The sequence below is a fragment of the Sapajus apella genome, unplaced genomic scaffold (assembly GCF_009761245.1).
Source record: "Sapajus apella isolate SASKATOON/1434 unplaced genomic scaffold, GSC_monkey_1.0 scaffold137, whole genome shotgun sequence".
NCBI lineage: Eukaryota > Metazoa > Chordata > Mammalia > Primates > Cebidae > Sapajus > Sapajus apella.
In genome coordinates, this window is record NW_022437077.1 from 2,231,260 (window position 1) to 2,250,970 (window position 19,711).

At 45.3% G+C, this 19,711-nt stretch overlaps 1 protein-coding gene across 1 annotated transcript; it reads left to right on the plus strand.

Annotated features, from left to right (window-relative positions):
* Positions 1–53: 53 nt before the first annotated feature.
* On the plus strand, positions 54–19,221 carry TOMM34 (translocase of outer mitochondrial membrane 34). The gene is made up of 7 exons (XM_032263620.1): positions 54–357; positions 4,616–4,715; positions 5,888–6,040; positions 9,181–9,350; positions 12,237–12,384; positions 17,778–17,904; positions 18,147–19,221. Exons 1-7 carry the CDS (start codon positions 231–233, stop codon positions 18,249–18,251), a joined length of 930 nt encoding a protein of 309 aa, XP_032119511.1. The 5' UTR covers positions 54–230; the 3' UTR covers positions 18,252–19,221.
* Positions 19,222–19,711: the final 490 nt, after the last annotated feature.

Sequence of the window (19,711 nt, forward strand, 5' to 3'; positions counted from 1 at the left end):
AGAGCGCCCAACTCTGCTTCAGCCACCCGCGTGCGAGAGGAGACAGCTCCGAGCACGCGCAGAGGGCGGGGCGCTCCCCAGGTCGCGCAGGCCCCTACCTCCGCCCCGCTCCCGACCCTCCGGGTTCTCCGAGGGGCGGAGAGACTCGGCGCCGGCTTCCGCCGGGACGCTGTGCCGCACCACACGAGGGAGGAAGGAAGGAGCCCCCCACTCGCTGGCCTGGCCGCGGGATGGCCCCCAAATTCCCAGACTCTGTGGAGGAGCTCCGCGCCGCCGGCAATGAGAGATTCCGCAACGGCCAGTACGCCGAGGCCTCTGCGCTCTACGGCCGCGCGCTGCGGGTGCTGCAGGCGCAAGGTACGACCGCGACCCCGTCTCACCTCTGGCCTGCTCCTCCAACCCCCGCGACCACCGCCCGGGCCTCCCTCTGCCGGTAGCCGGTAGTCCTGCCCGGCCCTCCCTCCCATCCTTCCAGCCCCCCCTCCCATCCTTCCAGCCCCCAGTCCCATCCTTCCAGCCCCTTCCGACCTCGGCCCTTTCTCTCCACCTGCTTGTTAACTGCCCTGCTGGCCCCCATCCTAAGTTATTTAGGCCTCGTTCTGAGCCCTGAGGCTAAACCCTCCTCCCCCGCAGCGATTCATTTTCCAGGTGGTATTTGTTGAGTAGCTGTTAAGAGACCGCCTGTGTAACAAGACACAGAAAGTCGCTTCTCTCAAGGACAGCACATTCTTGTGGGGCCGGTGGGGAGGGCGTGGGTCTTCAGCGAGTAAGCGACCTGGGGGATAATCAGGATTAGGAAGACAGACAGGGTGAGGTGATAGAGTTGACTGGAGTGGGAGATCAAGGACAGCATCTCTGAAGAATGTCTAAATGACGAGAAGCCAAGCGCACAAGGTTTTGGGACCTGAAGGGAATTGCAATGAGAAAAGCCCCGCAGAAGGTATAAACATGGTGTGTTTCGGGGGTCAAAGCATAGGGAGCCAGGGGAGGGAAGAGGAACACAGCAGGTCAGGTAGCTGGGCAGACCCTTATTGTGCAGGTGTTTTAAACCCTGCCAAGGAGTTTGGATTCTATGCCCTGATAGGAGGCTACTGGAGAGTTTGATACATATTCTTACCACTTCTCCCAGCGTCCAGCCTTCAGCATACCGCAACCTTTGCCCAAAGCCCCTTCTCCAGAGTGACTTATTCAGAAACCCCCATTGGTTAAAGCCTTGACTTTTGAAAGGAGCCTTGGATCCCGTTTTCTGTGAGTCACCGTCAGTACCTATATCCCTTTGCCACCTTCCTTTTTCTCCTTTTCTTGGCTGGCATCTATTGAGTGCTTTACCATGTGCTAGACATTTTAGACATGATCTCCTTTGATCTTTATTATGGCCCTGTGGATAATACGCTTAGAAAGGAGGAGTCCAAGAGGGTTAAGTTGCCTCCCTTGGGGTTACACGGTGAAGACATGGCAGAGCCACGATTTGAATATGGATCTGTTAGATTTTGATGTTAAGTCCAATTTTTGAATCATTTTGCTAGACTTCTCAGATCCTCTCCAAATTTCATTCTTTTTTTGTCTGCACTTTTTGCAGTTTCAAGCCACTCTTTTGCCAGCTTCTTTTTTTCTGGAAAACTCCCCTTTAGGCCCACTTCCTCATGTCAGTCTTAATTGATGAAGTTGCTGAGGAAGCTGAGGTATTGATGTTGCTGCCATTTTCTTTCACCTCACCCCAGCTTGTCTGGAAAATCTTGCACGTTTGTATGGGTTACTTCTGAAATTCTTGCACGTTTGTATGGGTCCATAGAAAAGCTATCCTGGTATCTCGATTTATCAAGGACCAGAGTTTGGTTCTGCTACTGCTACAGATTTTTCTAGGTAATTTTGGGTAAGTCTCTTGATTTCTCTGATCAGTCTTCTTGATCATGAAGGGAGCTCAGGGAACAGCCTAACACAGTGAACCCTTCCAGCAAATCTGTGAAGTAATATCCTCATGGTAGGTGGGCACGCGTGATCAGAGGGATTGAGTGACTTGTCAGGATCGCAGGGTCTCCTGCCCTTTCCACCACACCACTGCTGTTTCTCAGCAACCATGCTCTGGTTGAGATGTTTATCACCACCTGCGGAGGTGATAAACTCAATGACTGATCAGTAAATGCACTCTCACACTATTTCAGTGATTCAAGTTGGCTAGGGATGGTTGTTGGCTGCCTTTAAAGGGTGAAATGCAGCCAATCAACCAAGACTCCCTGTACATCCACCCCTTTATTCCGTAAAGATTTCATAACCGAGGTTCTAAGTCAACACATTTGTGGATAATTAACATGGTTAAAAGAGTGGTTTTATGAATGATAAAAGCTTTAGGTTCCAGGCCCAGAGTAAACACTATTAAACGGATACTTTCCCTTTAATCTCCCCCTGAGAGGGTCACCCAGCACAAAGTTTACATGAGTAAACACCGTAGAGACAAAGGGATGTGGGGTAAACAGACTTAAACTGGGAAACCTTTTATCATCCTTAACTCTTCCCTAATAATGGACTGGCTGCCTTCAGCCTGCCCCCATTAAAACCTTTCAGTCTTCCAAAAGGTTTGAGACTATAATCTATAACTTTCCCTAATATTTCGCCAGCCACCCCAAGTGAATTCCAACACTGGTGACTCAAGATGGATTATAGGTTTTGGGTACTTATACTTAGCTTCTTAAGGACAAGGATGTATTTTACTAGTCTCTGTACTTTCTGTCTCTGGGCCTGGCAAAGCAAGATGGGAAAATGAAAACATTTGTTTTTATTGGCATTGAATGAAAGATATCAAATATCAACATGGCAACAGGATACTTAGTGAAAAAAGTAAGTTGCAGAAGGATAGGCAATATGATACCTCTTAGGAAAAGCTTTAATAGACATAAAATGGTATCTTACCTGTTACACACACACACACACACACACACACACACACACACACACGTATATATATGTGTCAGTCTACATTTATATATATACACACATACACATGTATGTGTGTGTATATATACATATAAACGTAGACGAACATGCTTGAAAATGTTACATACCAACTTCAGGATTGTACTGGCCTCTGGGGGTCTGGGGAGGGAGCACAGGGATAAGGATGGGGATGGCTGGAGTTTTAGCCATATCAGAAAAATTTTAAAGGGCTGGGTGCCATGGCTTATGCCTATAATTCCAGCACTTTGGGAGGCCAAAGCAGGAGGATCACTCGAGGCTAGGCGTTGAAGACCAACCTAAGCAACACAGTGGAACTCTGTCTCTACAAAAAAATTAAAAATTAGCAGGGCATGGTGCTGCACACCTGTAGTCCTGTCTGCTTGGGAGGCTGAGCCGGGAAGATCACTTGAGCCCAAGAGTTCAAGGCTGCAGTGAGCTATGATCACACCACTACACTCCAGCCCAGGCAACAGAGTGAGACCCTGTCTCTAAAAATTAAAAATTAAAAAAGTTGGGAACTAATATAACGTGCTAAATCTAGTGGTAATGTAACATGTGCTAAATCTGAGATAATGGTTTTCTGTATGTTTCAAAATTTTCAAAGAGAACCTGTGTTCAATTCTTTTAAAAATTATGGCCCACACTAGTGGGTATGAAATGGTTGAAAATTATCTTTAAAAATAAAGTTCATGGTTGGGCATGGTGGCTCATGCCTGTAATCCCACTGCTTTGGGAGGCCGAGACGGGCAGATTGCCTGAAAACAGGAGTTCAAGAGCAGCTTGGTCAATATGGTGAAACCCTGTCTAATAAAAATACAAGAAGTAGTCTACCCAGATGTGGTGGTAGGTGCCTGTAATACCAGCTACTCAGGAGGCTGAGGCAGGAGAATTGCTTGAACCCAGGAGGCAGAGTTGTAGTGAGCGGAGATCCCTCCACTGCATTCCAGCCTGGGCGACTGACAGAGCAGGACTCTGTCTCAAATAAATAAACAAAGATTATTTTGGCCACAGTGAAGGACTTGAGCCTCTGCAATTCCTGAGGGTAAGGACTGCCTTTAGAAAAATGTCTAATAATTCTCCCATGGGGTAGCTTAAGGCTTTTTCCTGGTTAAGTTCTCTGTACTCCTATCACACCCAGCTCAATTATCATTTACCTGACAAAGTTCTCTCTGGCTTGACCAAGTAAAACTAATCTCATGTATTTCATGGGTCTTAGTGTCCCTGCGACTTTTGGTCAATCTATTTATCATGGCATTTATCATCTTGTTCTTTTTCTTTCTTTTCTTCTTTATTGGATTTAAATGCTTTTTGTAATAAAATACACACCCATCCATCCACTTACACAAACTCAAGTAGTTACAGCATGAATCTTTGAGGCAGGAGCTAGCTATTCCCTGTATATCTTTTGTCTGTTACCAAGTTCAGTGCTGGAATGAGTGAATGAGGAGATACTTGGTTCACTGTGAATGGCAGAAAGCTCAGTGTCCTTGCTGTCATATAAGAATGACAAATATACCAGCCCAGCAGACCAACAAGCCTGATCAGTTTGTAGTTATCTCTTCTGCCTTAACACAAAGCCCAAAGAACTCTGAGTATGAAACATATCCCAGTGCCCTGAGGCATCCATTTCCCAACTGATAATCTTTCTACTCTACCTGGGCAGGTTCTTCAAACCCAGAAGAAGAAAGTGTTCTCTACTCCAATCGAGCAGCATGTCACTTGAAGGATGGAAACTGCAGAGACTGCATCAAAGATTGCACTTCGTAAGTGGCCGAGGGTAACTTTGGGATACCTGAGGGTCTCAGAAGAGGAAGCTGGGTTAATCTGGCTTGTTTCTTCTTTAGAAGGATTCCATCCATTACATCTGGAACAGATGTTAAGAAAGTGTCACTGAGTTTCACCAGGTCACTGAGAATGGGGGTCTTGACTTGTGTAGAGACTTGTGTCTACTGTGTAGAGACTTGGCCCCTGACTTGTGTCTGGGAGTCTTGGCTCTGCTGCTGAAAAAGGAGTGGGATGGGCAATTCGAAGTAGGCCTTCAAGTCTTGTGAGATTTGAAACCTGGGGATGAGGTAGAGTTGCAGACCAGTAACGGGCTTTCCCAGGTATTTTCCTGGGATGGGAGTATGTGAGGGGAAGAGAGTGAAGGAACAAAGGAGGAATAGAGGTTAATAGATGATCTCAGAAGAAGCAAGGAAAAAAATGGTATTTATGAATGACCAGTTTTAGAAGACACTGAACAATTTTTCATACCTCTTGTTCAAGCCAGTCTAATATTCTTTCATCATCATTAAACTCGAACGTTTACCTGAGATGTGTTCTCAGATCTGATGTCCGGTGACATTGCTTTAGATTCATGCCCTCGTGATAGCCAGCAGAGGAGGAGGGATGTGAGCGTGCTCACGGAGCCTGTGCTGAATTAATTTGTACCAGGCCCTGTGCTAGATTTCCCTCTTTGAGTGTTCAGGACCAATCTATGGAATACGTTTACCATGTGTCCCAGGCCAGAACTTAGTTACTGAGGGTTGGGCAGTAAAGCCATTTACCTGGGTCACAGTTAGCGGCCGAGGTGGAATTCAGACACCACCCCACCTGACTCCAAAGTTTGTTATTCCCACTAGAACACAACTCTAGAAACACATAGTAGCATGAAAGCCATGAGGCGCTTGTTCTTGATTTTGGGGGAATTGAAACTATGAAAATTGATGCACGTGCACACACATTTGGCAAAAATTCATGTTTCTCTGCCCTCTTTCCCCTCCTCACCTCAGTCTAAGTTGAAAAATTCCTGTTCTGATGTTTGGCATTTTTAGCTGTGTCTCTCAGCCAAAAATTACCTCTTATACACTGAGTGCTCCAAAAAACCCTGCCTGGAAGAAACTAGGGAAACCCTGGTGGCTTAGCAGCCAGTTGACATTTTTGCCTTCTATTCTAGAGCACTGGCCTTGCTTCCCTTCAGCATTAAGCCTCTGCTGCGGCGAGCATCTGCTTATGAGGCTCTGGAGAAGTACCCTATGGCCTATGTTGACTATAAGACTGTGCTGCAGATTGATGATAGTGTGACGTCAGCCCTAGAAGGCATCAACAGGTGAGCTCCATTCACAACAGTCTCCATGGCGACTCCCTGTCCTTCTTGACTGGCTATGGGCCATTGCCTTGTCTGTCTTCTGAGGGGATCCCTTTGGCTACCCTTAGAAAACTCCCAATGGGCATGTTGGGGAAGGTGTGAAAGGAAAATCTGCTTTTGTATTTAGCAGGTTTTCAGGGAGTAAGAATTACTAAGATTGACTGATTTTTGCCTACCTGTGCCTCACAGTATTTATGTACACAGTAATATTTATCATGCACTGTTTAAGGTATTGTACCAGGTTCAGTGGGGGGTGCCAAAATGAGAAAGAAATACAGACCTCACCTGTCTTCAGAGAGCTAATTGGAAGAGTAAGACACAAGCCCAAGCAGCTATGACAAGCCTAAAGGGATGCGGTTTGTGGACACGGTTCAGTATGTTGTACTGTGACCCCTCCAAGAGATTCCCCAGGTGCACTTCCTTTCTGGTCTCTGAGCAGTTACTGACCTTTATCATGGATATTGTCATTTGTATAACCGATCGATCATGTTTCCCCTCTGCGTGTGCTGCTAGAAAGCCAAACACTACACGAACAGCAAACCCTTAACAGGACTTGATGCTGTGTATTTAGTGCTTTCTTTATTTCTGGCTTGTCTTGTCTGCCAGCATCCTTTGTTTTCCCTTTGCCTCCCTTCATTTTTTTTTTTTTTTTTTTTTTTTTTTTTTTTTTTTGAGACAGAGTCTTGCTTTGTCACCAGGCACCTCCTTTTTAATTGAGCTGATTCCACAAAATCTACCAATTATGTGACAGACTTTGCTCTAGGACCTGGGTTGATGACTGAGTCATTCCTCTTCCTGCCCTCATAGAGGTTCTGGTCTCAGGGAGGACACCAGTCAGTCATAGGCAAGCACAGTACAACATGATAAGTGCCATGGTAGGAGGCAGCAGAGGGGCTCTGAGGCCAGAAAGGAAGCACCTAGCCAGCTGAGAGGGAGAGAGGGAGGCCAGAGAGAGCTTTTCAGAGGAGGTGAGCTAAGACTGAGAGATACGGGGTAGGGAGCCAGCCAGAAGACGGAGCAGTGTGTGCAAGGGTGAGCAAGTGTGATAGATCACAGGAATTATAAGATGGTTTCACATGGTGCTGCAGGCAGGGGCTCAGCTTGGGACAGGTTGGTGAGGCCAAGTCACACAAGACCCAGTGTTCAGGGGCTTGGACTTAATCCTGAGCAAGTGAGGCTTTATGAAAAGGTCTTGAGCAGTGGAGCAACGTGGGCAGATTTGTATTTTAGAGAAAAGCTCTTTTTTGCCATGTTGAGGGATGATATGAAAGGCAACAGAATAGGAAGGAGCCATGCAGCAAACCAGGGGAGAGGGTGGAGAGAAAACAGTGGGACCAATTCAGGGGACATGTAGGAAGTATATCAACAAGCTTTAGTGATTGTGGGGTAGCAAGAAGGGAAGAATAGAAGACACCCAGATTGTTGACATGTTCAGTTGAAGGTGACTATGGGACATGAGACTAGAGATGTAAGTAAGATAGTTGAGTATTTACATGGAGTAAAGGAGTAAAATACAGGCCAGACAAATATGGATTTGAGGGTCATTGGCATAGAGGTGGATTAGGGCTGTGAGAGAGAAAAAGGACATCACAGCAAGTGTGTAGAGGGAAGAGGATGGAGCTTTGCAAAACTTGAGCATTTGAGCGACTTACAGAGGAACAGCAGCTGGAGAGGTGGGAGGAAACGGCATTTATGTCCCAAGGGAAGGAGTATTTCAAGAATGATGGAGACATCATTAGTGTCAGGTGTTCCAAGGAGCTTACATTAACTGAAAGTTTAGCAGTGAAGCCACTGGTGGCTCTGATGGAAGCTGGTCGGTGGGATCAGGAGTAAGAGGGCAATGTGTTCAAAAAGTCAGGCTTGAAGGGAGGCCAGGGAGTATAGCTGGGATGGCAAGGGGTGTCCAGTACGGTTTTATTAAATGAAGAAAGAGTTAAAGGGAGTTAAATGCTGATGGTTGGAGTTAGTAGAGAGAAGGGATGAAGATGTGGGTGAGGGAGGTGCTGCCTGGGTGTGGTCCCTGAAAGAGGCAAGAGGAGATGGTATCCAGAGCTTAAGTGGGAGGATTGGTCCCATTGTCTCTTCCGTTGTGACAGGAGAGAAATAGGAAGGATTGGGCACCCAGGCAGGTAGGTTTGTATTTGGGGTATGAGGAAGTTTGCTCTAGAAAAGGGGAAGGGCCAGGGAACAGGTTTGAGGAGAGTAGAGGTTCGAAATAGCTTGGCCGCCAGCAAAACAGCCTAGTCAGAGACCTCTTGGAATTTTTAGTGATATCAGTCTGTGTGGTTTTCATTCTTGTAACATAGGAGCATAAGTGTACGGTTAGCTTTATTCACTCATTCAACACGTACCTGATTGGGCCTTGGTGGTTACCAGGTGATATACCAGGTGCTGGAGATGAGGTGACAAAAAGAACTTGGTCCCTGGGTAGTGTTTTAAGCTGAAATCTAAAGAATAAGTTGGAGTTAGCTGGAAGGGCCTGGAAATTGGCAGTCTTTTTTCCAAAATAGAAGCAATTGTTCTGGGTAGAGGAAAAAGCACGTGCAAAGTCTTGAATAGAAGGATCAGAAGGGAATGTGGTTCACAGTGAAGGGGGACAAGAAAGGGTGGGGACCGGATCTCACAGGCCACAGTAGCCTAGGGAACTGGGAACCCCTGAGGAGTTGTAGGATTAGAGAATGACCTAAGGTTTGCATTTTTTTAAAAAGCCTGAGCATTAAACAAATGTCAGGCACTTGCACAGTTGTGTACTTGATTCATTGATAAAATATGAAACAAAAAGTATGATTCTTTCTTGGAGAAAGTATAGTCTTTTGGGATCATGGTTTAAGTATCCTTAGCAAGCAACAGATCACCACTTTAAAGGTAACAGAGTATGACCAAGCTCAAAAGTGTCATGGTGACTGATCTGAGATGGCTTTTATGGTGGCAGATTCCTCTTCCTATATTGCAGCACATTGGTGGAGCTCAAGAGGTGGTTCACATGAGGGGGAGGGTGGCAGCTCTGGCTCTTCTGAAAAGGCTGCCTCCCTCAGGTGTGTGAAAGGAGAAATATCTTGACCCAGCTGGAAACCTCCCTGCAACCCTGCCTTCCTTTCCAGAATGACCAGAGCTCTCATGGACTCACTTGGGCCTGAGTGGCGCCTGAAGCTGCCCTCTATTCCCTTGGTGCCTGTTTCAGCTCAGAAGAGATGGAATTCCTTGCCTTCGGAGAACCACAAAGAGATGGCTAAAAGCAAATCCAAAGAAACAACGACTACAAAGAACAGAGGTGAGCTGTGACTCTCTGCCCAGAGTCTTGCAATCTCCTGGTATCCATTTTCTTTAGAGTAGTCCTGTAAAAACTGGCATTGTTTAGCTAAGTTATAAAAATAATCTTAGGAACAAAATAAAACAAAATAGAAGTCTTCGCCTCTTAGAGATTGTTTTCCCAGTTGTATAGTGAGGGTGATGATAAAGTCTTCCTCACAACTATGAGGACTGCATGACATAAGACACATAAAAACTCCCAGCCTGGCACATGCAGTGTGAGTTCCCTTTTCTTTCCTCTGGTAGCATTTGGGATATATTACTTAGGATGTTTTTGGTTGCAAAAACAGAAAGCTCAACATAGTAAAAATAGTATAGGGAATTTATTGGCTCATAAAACTGAAAAATCCAGAGAGAGAGTTCAGGCAAGGTTTGCTCTAGCAGCTTCCTATATTCACAGACTAACTTCATTTTTCTGTACTTATCTCAGCTTCTTCTCTGTTGTGTGTCAGCTTTGTCTTTGGCAAGCTTCCCTCCTAGTAGCAAAATAGCTGTAGCAGTACCTGGCCTCATGTCCAAACCCCATGCCTCATGCCCCAGAGAAAGAAAGTCTTTCTCTCATAGCTCGCTGGGAAAAGATAGGATTTTTTTTTGCCCTAAAATGCTCTAGCTCATATATTTTCTCAATCGATTTTTCAATCTATTCTGGTCTTCTTGGTCATAGGCCATTCTTTGAAGTACGCACCATAACCAGGAGATGAGATTTTGTGATTAGGTCACCCCTGAGGCAACTGCCCCACCTCCAGAGCTAGAGGGTGATGCTTCCCAGGAGCATGTGCACTGTTTGAATCCCTGGAGAAGCATGAAGAAAAGAAGGGAGATCCAAGCTGGGCAGCCAAAAACAGGACTTCAACTGTGTGAAATGAAGAGGCCGTTTGTCAGGCACTAGGAAGCTTTTTTAATGTTCCAGGGGAATGGTCCCAGCCCAGCAAGCTAGGGATTGAGGCAGATGCAGAAGGGATCAGAGATGGAGGCCTGCGTATTGTAAGTGACCTTTAGGTGTTAGGGGAGGACAAAAGTTACTCATCTTCTACAGGAGAATGCCTATCTGGTCATGGGTAGCATTCACTCTGGTTTGTAGGAGCCTGTTAAGTATTCCCCACTCTTCTCTAGGATGAAAATGTGGGGTGCTAATGAACCTGACGGCATCAGTGCACCTACCATTGATTTCATTCTTTCGGGGTCACTGAGCCACGTGTTCCAAGCCATGTCTATGCTAAGCAGGGTGACACAGAGGACAGGGAGTCTTGGCCCTCAGGGACCTCTCCATCAAATGAGGGACTGAGACATCAGCACTGTCTTAAAACACAAAGAAGAGGGTCATGTGCTTTAGAGACTTAGTGTTTGAGAAGTTCAGGATAGACACTGACTTAAGTGCATGAGGGAGTTGGGGAAAGACTCAGGAGGGGTGGCAGTGGAGGTGGAGCCTTGAGCCGGACCTTGAAGAAGGAGGTCATCATGTGGAAAGAAAGGAGAATCCTTGGCAGAGACAGTGGAGAGAGCTGAAGAATGAAAGTGCATAGGGGGAGTGGTGGGAATAAGTATGACTGCAGAGAGTGGTGTGTTGCAGGGTGCCAGTGAAGCTGAAGCCCTACCTTTAGAGAAACCCGTGTGCATGTGCACAGGGAGACGTACACAGGAACGTTCATAGAAGACTGTAATAGAAAAAGAAACCAGAGATAACGCAGATCTCCATAAATGGGAGAATGGACAATCCAGCTGTGGTATTGCAGCAGTGAAAATGAAGGAGCTGCAAGCCTGTGCATCAACGCAGATGAATCTGAGGAATACAGTGTTAAGGGGAAAAAGAAAAACCAAGTCACGAAAGAATACACAGACTCATTTATTCTTCTATATGAAGTTCAAAAACAAAGTAAACAACAAATGGTCTGTGGGTACTATAGTATATAGTTAAACTGTTTTAAAAAAGGTGGGGAAGCACAGAATTGGGGGTGTTTCCTCCAGCAGTGGACTTAATTGGGGTGGGTCCCCCAGGACTTCAAAGATCCTAGGTCTTTCTCTTAAACCAGGTGATGAATTCGGGGTATAAACCTATAATCTTACCCTGGTCATAAATATTTAGTATTTTATAAAGATAGTTTTAAAAAATTTAAAAAGCAGGTGATACGGAGCCGAGGCTGGACTAATTAATTGGGGCCAAGCAGTGAAGGGCCTGAACACCAAGTTAAGCAGCTTGGATTTCACCTTTTCTCTCTGCTTTCTCTCCTTGAAGGCTGGAGCAGAGCTGCATGTGTTAGATGAGGGAGGATACTCACAGGCTCAGCCCAAACCAGAGATGAGGAGAATAGCAGGCTCTTCTCCCCTTTTCTCATAGCCCAGAAGCTATATATCCTTTCTTTAGCAGATGTTTATTAATATTTACTTACTTACTGTCCTGCTTTAAGTGTATTGTATGTTCTGTACTTCCTTATGTATTCTCAGATTTGACCCTGAAAATAGCCATCTGTTGAATAAGTATTGCCCCATTTTATTGGCGAGGAAATTGAGGACCGAAAAAGTTAGGTAGGTCACATAAGATCTTCCAGCTACCACGAGGCAGTGCCAAGGCTAGAACCTGGGTTGCTTTTTATCATACATATATTTTTATGTGCATGTAAAAATGTTTTTATATCAGGAATCCCCAAACTCTTCTTAATGAAAAACTGTTTAATTTCCCAGAAGCTATTAATTGGAAGTCATTAATCAGAAAGGATGATTTACAACAGTGTAGGAAATCTCTGGGGGAGAGGATTGTAGACGATTTGGAAGGGACAATGCTAAAGAGATCTCCCTGATCTCAGTTGGGTGCTGCTCCATGGTTTTTCTCCTCTTCTGAATTTGTATCTAGTGCCTTCTGCTGGGGATGTGGAGAGAGCCAGAGTTCTGAAGGAAGAAGGCAATGAGCTTGTAAAGAAGGGAAACCATAAGAAAGCTATTGAGAAGTACAGTGAAAGCCTCTTGTATAGTAACCTGGAATCTGCCACGTACAGCAACAGGTATCTCCTACACAGCTGCTGGCCTGGGACATTTCAGGACATTGGATGTTTTATTCCATAGTCTTCTCTTGGACTGCGATGGGCTCTTCATCCCTAGCATTTAGTCAAGTGTGTTATGGCTCAAAACTGGCATCCACGCTGTGAGCTAGATAGGGCTAGTGGCATTCATTCTCTCCAAAGGGCAGAAACTGAGGGATGCCAAATGGTAGCCTGGGCTTTGTTGGCCCCTGTCCCCAGAATTTTCATAAGCATACAATGTAGGTAAAAGCAGTGTGCTTGCTCTGCAAACACAACCCTAAGTTGTCTCTTAATCTCTCCGCCCCACCACGCTACTCCCTACCCTTCTCAAAGACCCTCCTGTTAGAAATTTGGGTACCATTTCTATGAGTACTGGCCCAGAAGCCAGAGTGTGAAGTAACCATTGCCTGGCCAAAGAGCAAGCAGGATGGCTACAGTCTAGCCTAAGGGGGTTAGACTTGTGAGCCTGTAGAAAGCCTTGCACCAGGAGCTGCCATCAGTGACGACTGACTGAGAGCCTGGGAGCCAGGCGCAGTCCCTGCACTGTGTAGGACTGACTGATTGCAACAATGCTCTGAGCTGTAGGCACTTTTTCTGTTTTAAAGTTGAGAAAATTGAGCCTCAGAGAAGGAAGTTTTGCCTTAAACTTACCCAACCAGCAAATGTTGGTGCCAGAAATAGAATCTGGCTCCAACAAGATCTTCCTATTAGTTTTACTCTCAGAAGCTTGAAACATTCAGCAAGGGACCATATCAAAACCAAACAGTGTAAAACATTTATTATAAAATGTTATAAATCTGTTTCTCCTTCCCTACCAGCATACACGTATCACTCGCTAATTCAGAATCTTGGTTCTAATATAGACACATTGTTCCTTATTCTAAACTCTTGGGATAAAATTTGTTTCCCAGCCGCACGCGGTGGCTTAACACCTGTAATCCCAACACTTTGGGAGGCTGAGGCAGGAGGATCATTTGAGGTTAGGTGTTCGAGACCAGCCTGGCCAACACAGTGAAACCCATGTCTACTAAAAATACCAGAAATTAGCCAGGTGCATGGCACACGCCTGTGATCCCAGCTATTCAGGAGGCTGAGGCAGGAGAATCCAGGAGCTAGAGGTTGCAGTGAGCCGAGATTGTGCCACTGCACTCCAGCCTGGCGATAGAACAAAACTCTGTCTCAGAAAAAAACAAAAAACCCATGTTTCCCATTTTAGTGAAGTAATATTGTCTGAATTATGTAACATCCCAGCAGGGTCTGGGAGAGCTTGCAGAAGTTAATTATTAGTATTTCTGCCAGTGAAACTTGGAAATTCCATGTTCATATGGGGTAGAATAGGGAAGCTAAGTAGCTTCATGTCAGTTCAGGTCAGGTTTTGCTGCCCAATGAGTTGGAAAGAGAACTTGTAATTTTAAAGCTTATATTTTGGAATTTTGCACCTGTGGCTCTGTGTGGTTTTATGGCTGATTGGACCAGAGGGGCCTTAATCTGCCAGGCTAATTTGAAAAAGAAGCCTGCAGCCTGTTCGTTCCGTGTTTGTATGGCATCTTCTAACTCCTCTGTCTCTGGGCCCTCTTTCGCCTTGCCTACCTTATGCTGCTGAACACCTCCATGAACTCATTTTTGTGGACTATTACCACATCTGGAGCCATGTTTTTTCTTGTTTAAATACTGTTTTAATTACTGCTGCTTTATGATGTAGGGCTGGCCTTCTCTTCATTCTTCTTAATCAGAGTATTCCTAGTATTTTTCCATGTTTGTTCTTCTAGCTAAACTTTTGGATTATTTTGGCAAATTCCAAAAAATGTCTTGTTGGACAACTTTTGGTTGTGATTGCATTGGATTTATAATTTAATCTAGAGGACTGATGACAGAACTGAATTTTTAGCCATTGTGGCTAACATTTTACCATGTCCTGGAACATCTTGGACCTAGCCTAAGGCTCCACCTCATGTACACCCATCTGAATGACACAGTGCATAGGCTTTGGCTTACTTTGCTTCCCTTTGTGCAGGTGACACCTGAGTGCATAGCACCTACAGCTTGCCAGCCCTGAAACAGCTCTCATTTGTACTCAGAACAGTTCTTCAGTTTAAATCATTGTTCTGTGTTACCTAATCAGGCTCAGAAAGATGAATTAATGAGTAGAAAATTAAACAACTAATACATGACAGCTGGGATTTATGCCAGATCCTTGTGACTCCAAAGCTTATTTCCCTTTCACTAACTTGTGTTACTTCCCAACCCATTGTAATTAAAACCCTTCTGGCTGGATATAAAATCAGTTCATTTACCAGAAGTCAAGGGTGTTTATTTTGTTGTCTGAAGTTACGCATTTTGATCATCTTAAATATAGTCTTTAGAAGTCTGACATGACCCTATTAATCACCACATTTCTATTCTGAAATCACTATACAGTGCATAATGCTTACACTGTGGTTCCTCTACTTCCGCTATTTCTTTAAATTGCCAGAGCCCACTGGGAGGAAGTGTTAGTTTCCTCAGAATTCCTTTATGTTGAGGCCAGACGTGGTGGCTCACACCTGTAATCCCAGCACTTTGAGAGGCTAAGGTGGGCAGATCGCTTGAGGTCAGGAGTTTGAGACCAGCCTGGCCAACATGGTGAAACCCCATCTCCACCAAAAAATGCAAAAGTTAGCTGTGCATGGTGGCGTGCACCTGTAATCCCAGCTACTCAGGAGGCTGAAGTGGGAGAATAAATCACTTGAACCCGGGAGGTAGAGGTTGCAGTGAGCTGTGATCATGCCATTGCACTCCAGCCTGGGTGACAGAGCGAGACTGTGTCCCCCCTCCAAAAAAAAGAATGCCTCTGTGTCCAAAGTTTAAAACAGGGGGCTACTATTCTAAAACTTGGTGGTCCATTTTATTTTGCTTGTAATTTGTGAGTCAGGAATTAGGGAAGAGCAGTTCTCATTTGGGGTCTCTCATGCAGGGTCAGCAAGATGGTAGCTGGGGCTGGAATCGTCTAAAGCCTTCTTCCTTTAATGTCTGGCAGTTGGGCTGCTTGACTCAAAATGCCTGGGCGATGGAACTGCTAGAGCAAGCTGGCATCTCTTTCCACTTTCTTAGCAGCCTTTTCATGTGTGCTGGCGTGAGCTTCCTGAGAGTGTGGTGGCTTCAGAGTCGTTGGCTGCTTCTCTGTCAGTTCAAGGCTCCAAGAGCAAGTATTTCCAGAGACCAAGGTGGAAGCTGCAAGGCCTATTATGACCTAACCTTGAAAGTCACATCATGTCCCTTCCTCTGTCCTCTGTTAGAGCAGTCACAGAGCCTGCCTGAATTCAAAGAGAGAGAGCAGAGACCCCTCTGCCTCTCAGTGGGAGGAGTGCCGAAGAATTTGTCCCTGTCTTTTAAGTTGCTACACGAAGGTTTTTCTCTCAGTTAATTTATAAATTCCATGCAATCACAAAGAACTAGTACAGTTTTCTAATTCATGATAATGATTCCAAAGTTTGTTAGAAAAAAATGAGAACAGGCCGGGCGCGGTGGCTCAAGCCTGTAATCCCAGCACTGTGGGAGGCCGAGGCGGGTGGATCACGAGGTCAAGAGATCGAGACCATCCTGGTCAACATGGTGAAACCCCGTCTCTACTAAAAATACAAAAAAATTAGCTGGGCATGGTGGCGCGTGCCTGTAATCCCAGCTACTCAGGAGGCTGAGGCAGGAGAATTGCCTGAACCCGGGAGGCGGAGGTTGCGGTGAGCCGAGATCGTGCCATTGCACTCCAGCCTGGGTAACAAGAGCGAAACTCTGTCTCAAAAAAAAAAAGAAAAAAATGAGAACAACAGCATGAGAGTATCTGGTGTATAATAAAGTCTGGAGAAAAGAGAGATTATTTAATAAGAGGTGATGGGTTGCCAGGGTTAGAGTTAAACCTGAATCCTACCTTACTTCTTATTTTAAAATAAATTCTAAGTGGATTACAGTTTGAAGTGTAAAAAGCGAAACCATTAAGTTCTAGAAGAACACGTGGATTAAATGTCTTGCAGTGGGGAAGGTATTCTTGCGTAAAGGAAAAAAAATGTTACAGAAGTCATTAAAGTTAGAGAAGTTTGATTTCATATAATTAAAACCCTTATGTAAAGATGTTCAGCTTTACTCACATTTAAAGCAACTAAGACAATGAGATACTGCTTTCTTCCATCTTGGCATAAATTAAAATTTAAGACCCAAAGTTGGTACAGTTGTAGGAAAATAGCCTCTATCAATAACTATTCAGCTTTTTTTGCAAAGCATTTTGGCAGTAACAATCAAATTTATTTCTTTTTCTTTTTTTCTTTTTTTTTTCTGCAAGAGATAGGGTCTCTCTCTGTTGCCCAGGCTGGTCTCAAACTCCCAGGCTCATGTGATCTTCCCACCTTAGCCTTCCAAAGTGCTGGGATTATAAGCATGAGCCACCGCACCTGGCCAGATTTTAAAATGCATGTATCTTTGAATACAGCAGTCCCTTGCACACGGATATTCTTCATGGCATCATTTATTTGCAAACTAGAATCATGGAAAAATACCTCTCGATAGGAAATTGCTGAAATAAATTATGCTACATCCAACTTCGTGAATACCCTGCACCCACTGAAAACAGTGAGGTGGAATGGATTAACTTATGTAATGAGCTCCCAGACACTGGACTGCCTTGTTTTTAGTGACTGTCTTTGGAGACAAGGACTAGAATTGAATGAGGAAAATAGACACACACATGCACTTTTTTTAACCCACAGATGCAGAATATTTTGTTGTATGGATGTACATGACTTTTTTCCAACATTTTATGAAAATGTTCAAAATATAGGAAATTTGAAAGATTTGTACAGTGAACACCCATATACCTGCCATCTAAATTCTACAATTACTATTGTTATATTTGCTATTTAGCCATCTGTTGGTCTGTAGTCTTTGATGCATTTCAAAGTAAATTGCAAACATCTTTACATTTCACCCCATGTCAGCATTATATCATTAGAGTTCAGTATTCGGTTTTTGTCCTTAAAGTAGATAATTTTTTAATCTGTCGAGGGAAAGGTTTCCGAAAAGCTTTGCTTAAAAGAGCTTAGTATAGGAGAGTACAGTACAGCATGACAGAACTAAATGAGATCAAGATCTGGAGTCTCACAAACGAACTCCCTGCCTGTTTGAATCTAGGGTCTGCCCGTCACTGCTGGTGGTACCTTTAGCTTTCTGAGCCAGCATGTTTCATCCATGAAAAGGGCTAGGATTGTTGTGAGGATTTAAGAAGCTATAAAGTAACCAGCACACAGTAGGTGTTCAGCAACTTAGAGATCACGTCTCAAACTACTTCACAGCATGTGGGTGGCCCATAAGAAGTGACTGAAACCTCCGAAATGGTCTTTCCCCTTCAGAGCACTCTGCTATTTGGTCCTGAAGCAGTACAAGGAAGCAGTGAAGGACTGCACAGAAGCCCTCAAGCTGGATGGAAAGAACGTGAAGGCGTTCTACAGACGGGCTCAAGCACACAAGGCACTAAAGGTAAGAAAAAATCCTGGCCAAAAGGTCTCAACATAGCTACAGAGATTTATGTCAGTGGCGGCTTTTATGGGGTATAGCCAAGCTGAGGCAATATCTGCAGCTTTTCTGTCTCATCCTGGGCCCAGGTTAACTCAGGGCAGGCCTATCTGTGGGCTGGGGTTTGAGAACACTTTGCTACCTCAGCAGCTATTCCCACCCCAGTTGGGGAACCTTCCCCACACTCCTGTCCTTGATTTTATTAGGACTATAAATCAAGCTTTGCAGACATCAGCAACCTCCTACAGATCGAGCCTAGGAACGGTCCTGCACAGAAGTTACGGCAGGAAGTGAAGCAGAGCCTACACTAAAAACCCAGCAAGGCAGCCGGAAACTCCTGCCTGACCTTACCAGAGAAGCCGCGGGCCACCTGCTCTGTGCCCGTGCCTGAAACCCAGCATGCCCCAAGTGAGCTCTGAAGCCCCCTCCTTAGTCCCTTGATGGCCTCCCACCCCAGAAGAGGCTTTGCTTGTTCAAATTAAGCTCAGTGTAGTCATACACAGACATCGTTGTTTCGCCAGAAAAGTCCCCACTAGAGCTAAGCGTGAAGCTGAAGCCCTGTCCCCATTCCCCCCAGCTCAGCTAGCTGATCACACCAACAAATCCTCATCAGCAACGCATTTGGCTTTGTCCTGCCCAAGCGTGCTTCAGACTGAGTGTGGCCCATGTAGTTTCCCCAGACCCCACCTCACTGCAGTTAATCTGAACAGCCTGAGCTTCTGGGCAGGGGTGGGAGGGGGTTGGGGGAGGGTGATAAACCTAAGGCCCTGACACAAAGCAGTCTGTTGAGCTGGTTCTCCAGGGCTGCAGTCTCTCCAGGTGTGCAGCTGCTGTCCCTGTCCTGTCCTTGCACAGTCTCCTGTGTCTGAGCCCCAGTGCCTTTTGTTCCGGCCATCCTTTGGTGGGAAGGCAGAGCCCTGACCCCTGGATGTCTGTCCATGCCTCCGTGCTGCTGCCTTCTGCAGAGAGGCACCTAAGCTGTTTTAAGAGCCCAGTGATTGTGGCCACTCCTCTTAGAGGTGGGATGGAGAGAGAGGCCTCCTTGGTCAGTGTCCATGCTTTCTGGGTAGGGACTTGGCTTTTTGTTCCAACAGTGGCCTTCTCCAGGCCTCATAGTTCTTTGTAATATGTTGAAGTTAATTTGAACTGACTGATTTTGTTGAACTGTGTGTTTAAGCTGTTGTATTAAAAGGCTTTCTTCTACATAAATGTCTGCTGTGCTTTCATTTCTGCCTTTTCAGCTTTGCACCTGGAACTTTGTAGTAATAATAAAAGCTATTGCTTACTGGGCATTCATTCATTTGTTGAACATATGTATTGAAACGTCTGGATGGACCAGGCACTGCAAATAGTGCTAGGGAGACAGCAGTGAATAGACATAGTCCCTGCTCTCAGAGGGCTGGCAGCCTAGTGGGAGGGCAAGAAGTTATTCAGACAACCACACACATGTAAAATTGCAGCTTGCCTAAGTGTTGTGAAGTGGTTTTCAGTGATTTCCCTTCCCAAAAGGGGAAATTCAATGCAGTGGAGGGAAGGGGGTCCCTGAGTAAGTAAAGCCTGAATTGAGTTCCAAACGGGGATGTTAACTAGTGAAGGGGGAAGAGAAAAGCATCGTGGACAGACGGCATGTGTAAGGCCCTCGCTGGGAGCACAGCCAGTGAGTACAGGGACCTAAAAGGGCCGATCAAGTTCACAAAACATGGGATGCAGTGAGGCTGGAGAGTGCTTTAGGACCTAGCCAGAATCAAGTGCTGCCCTGTTTTCCTGGGCT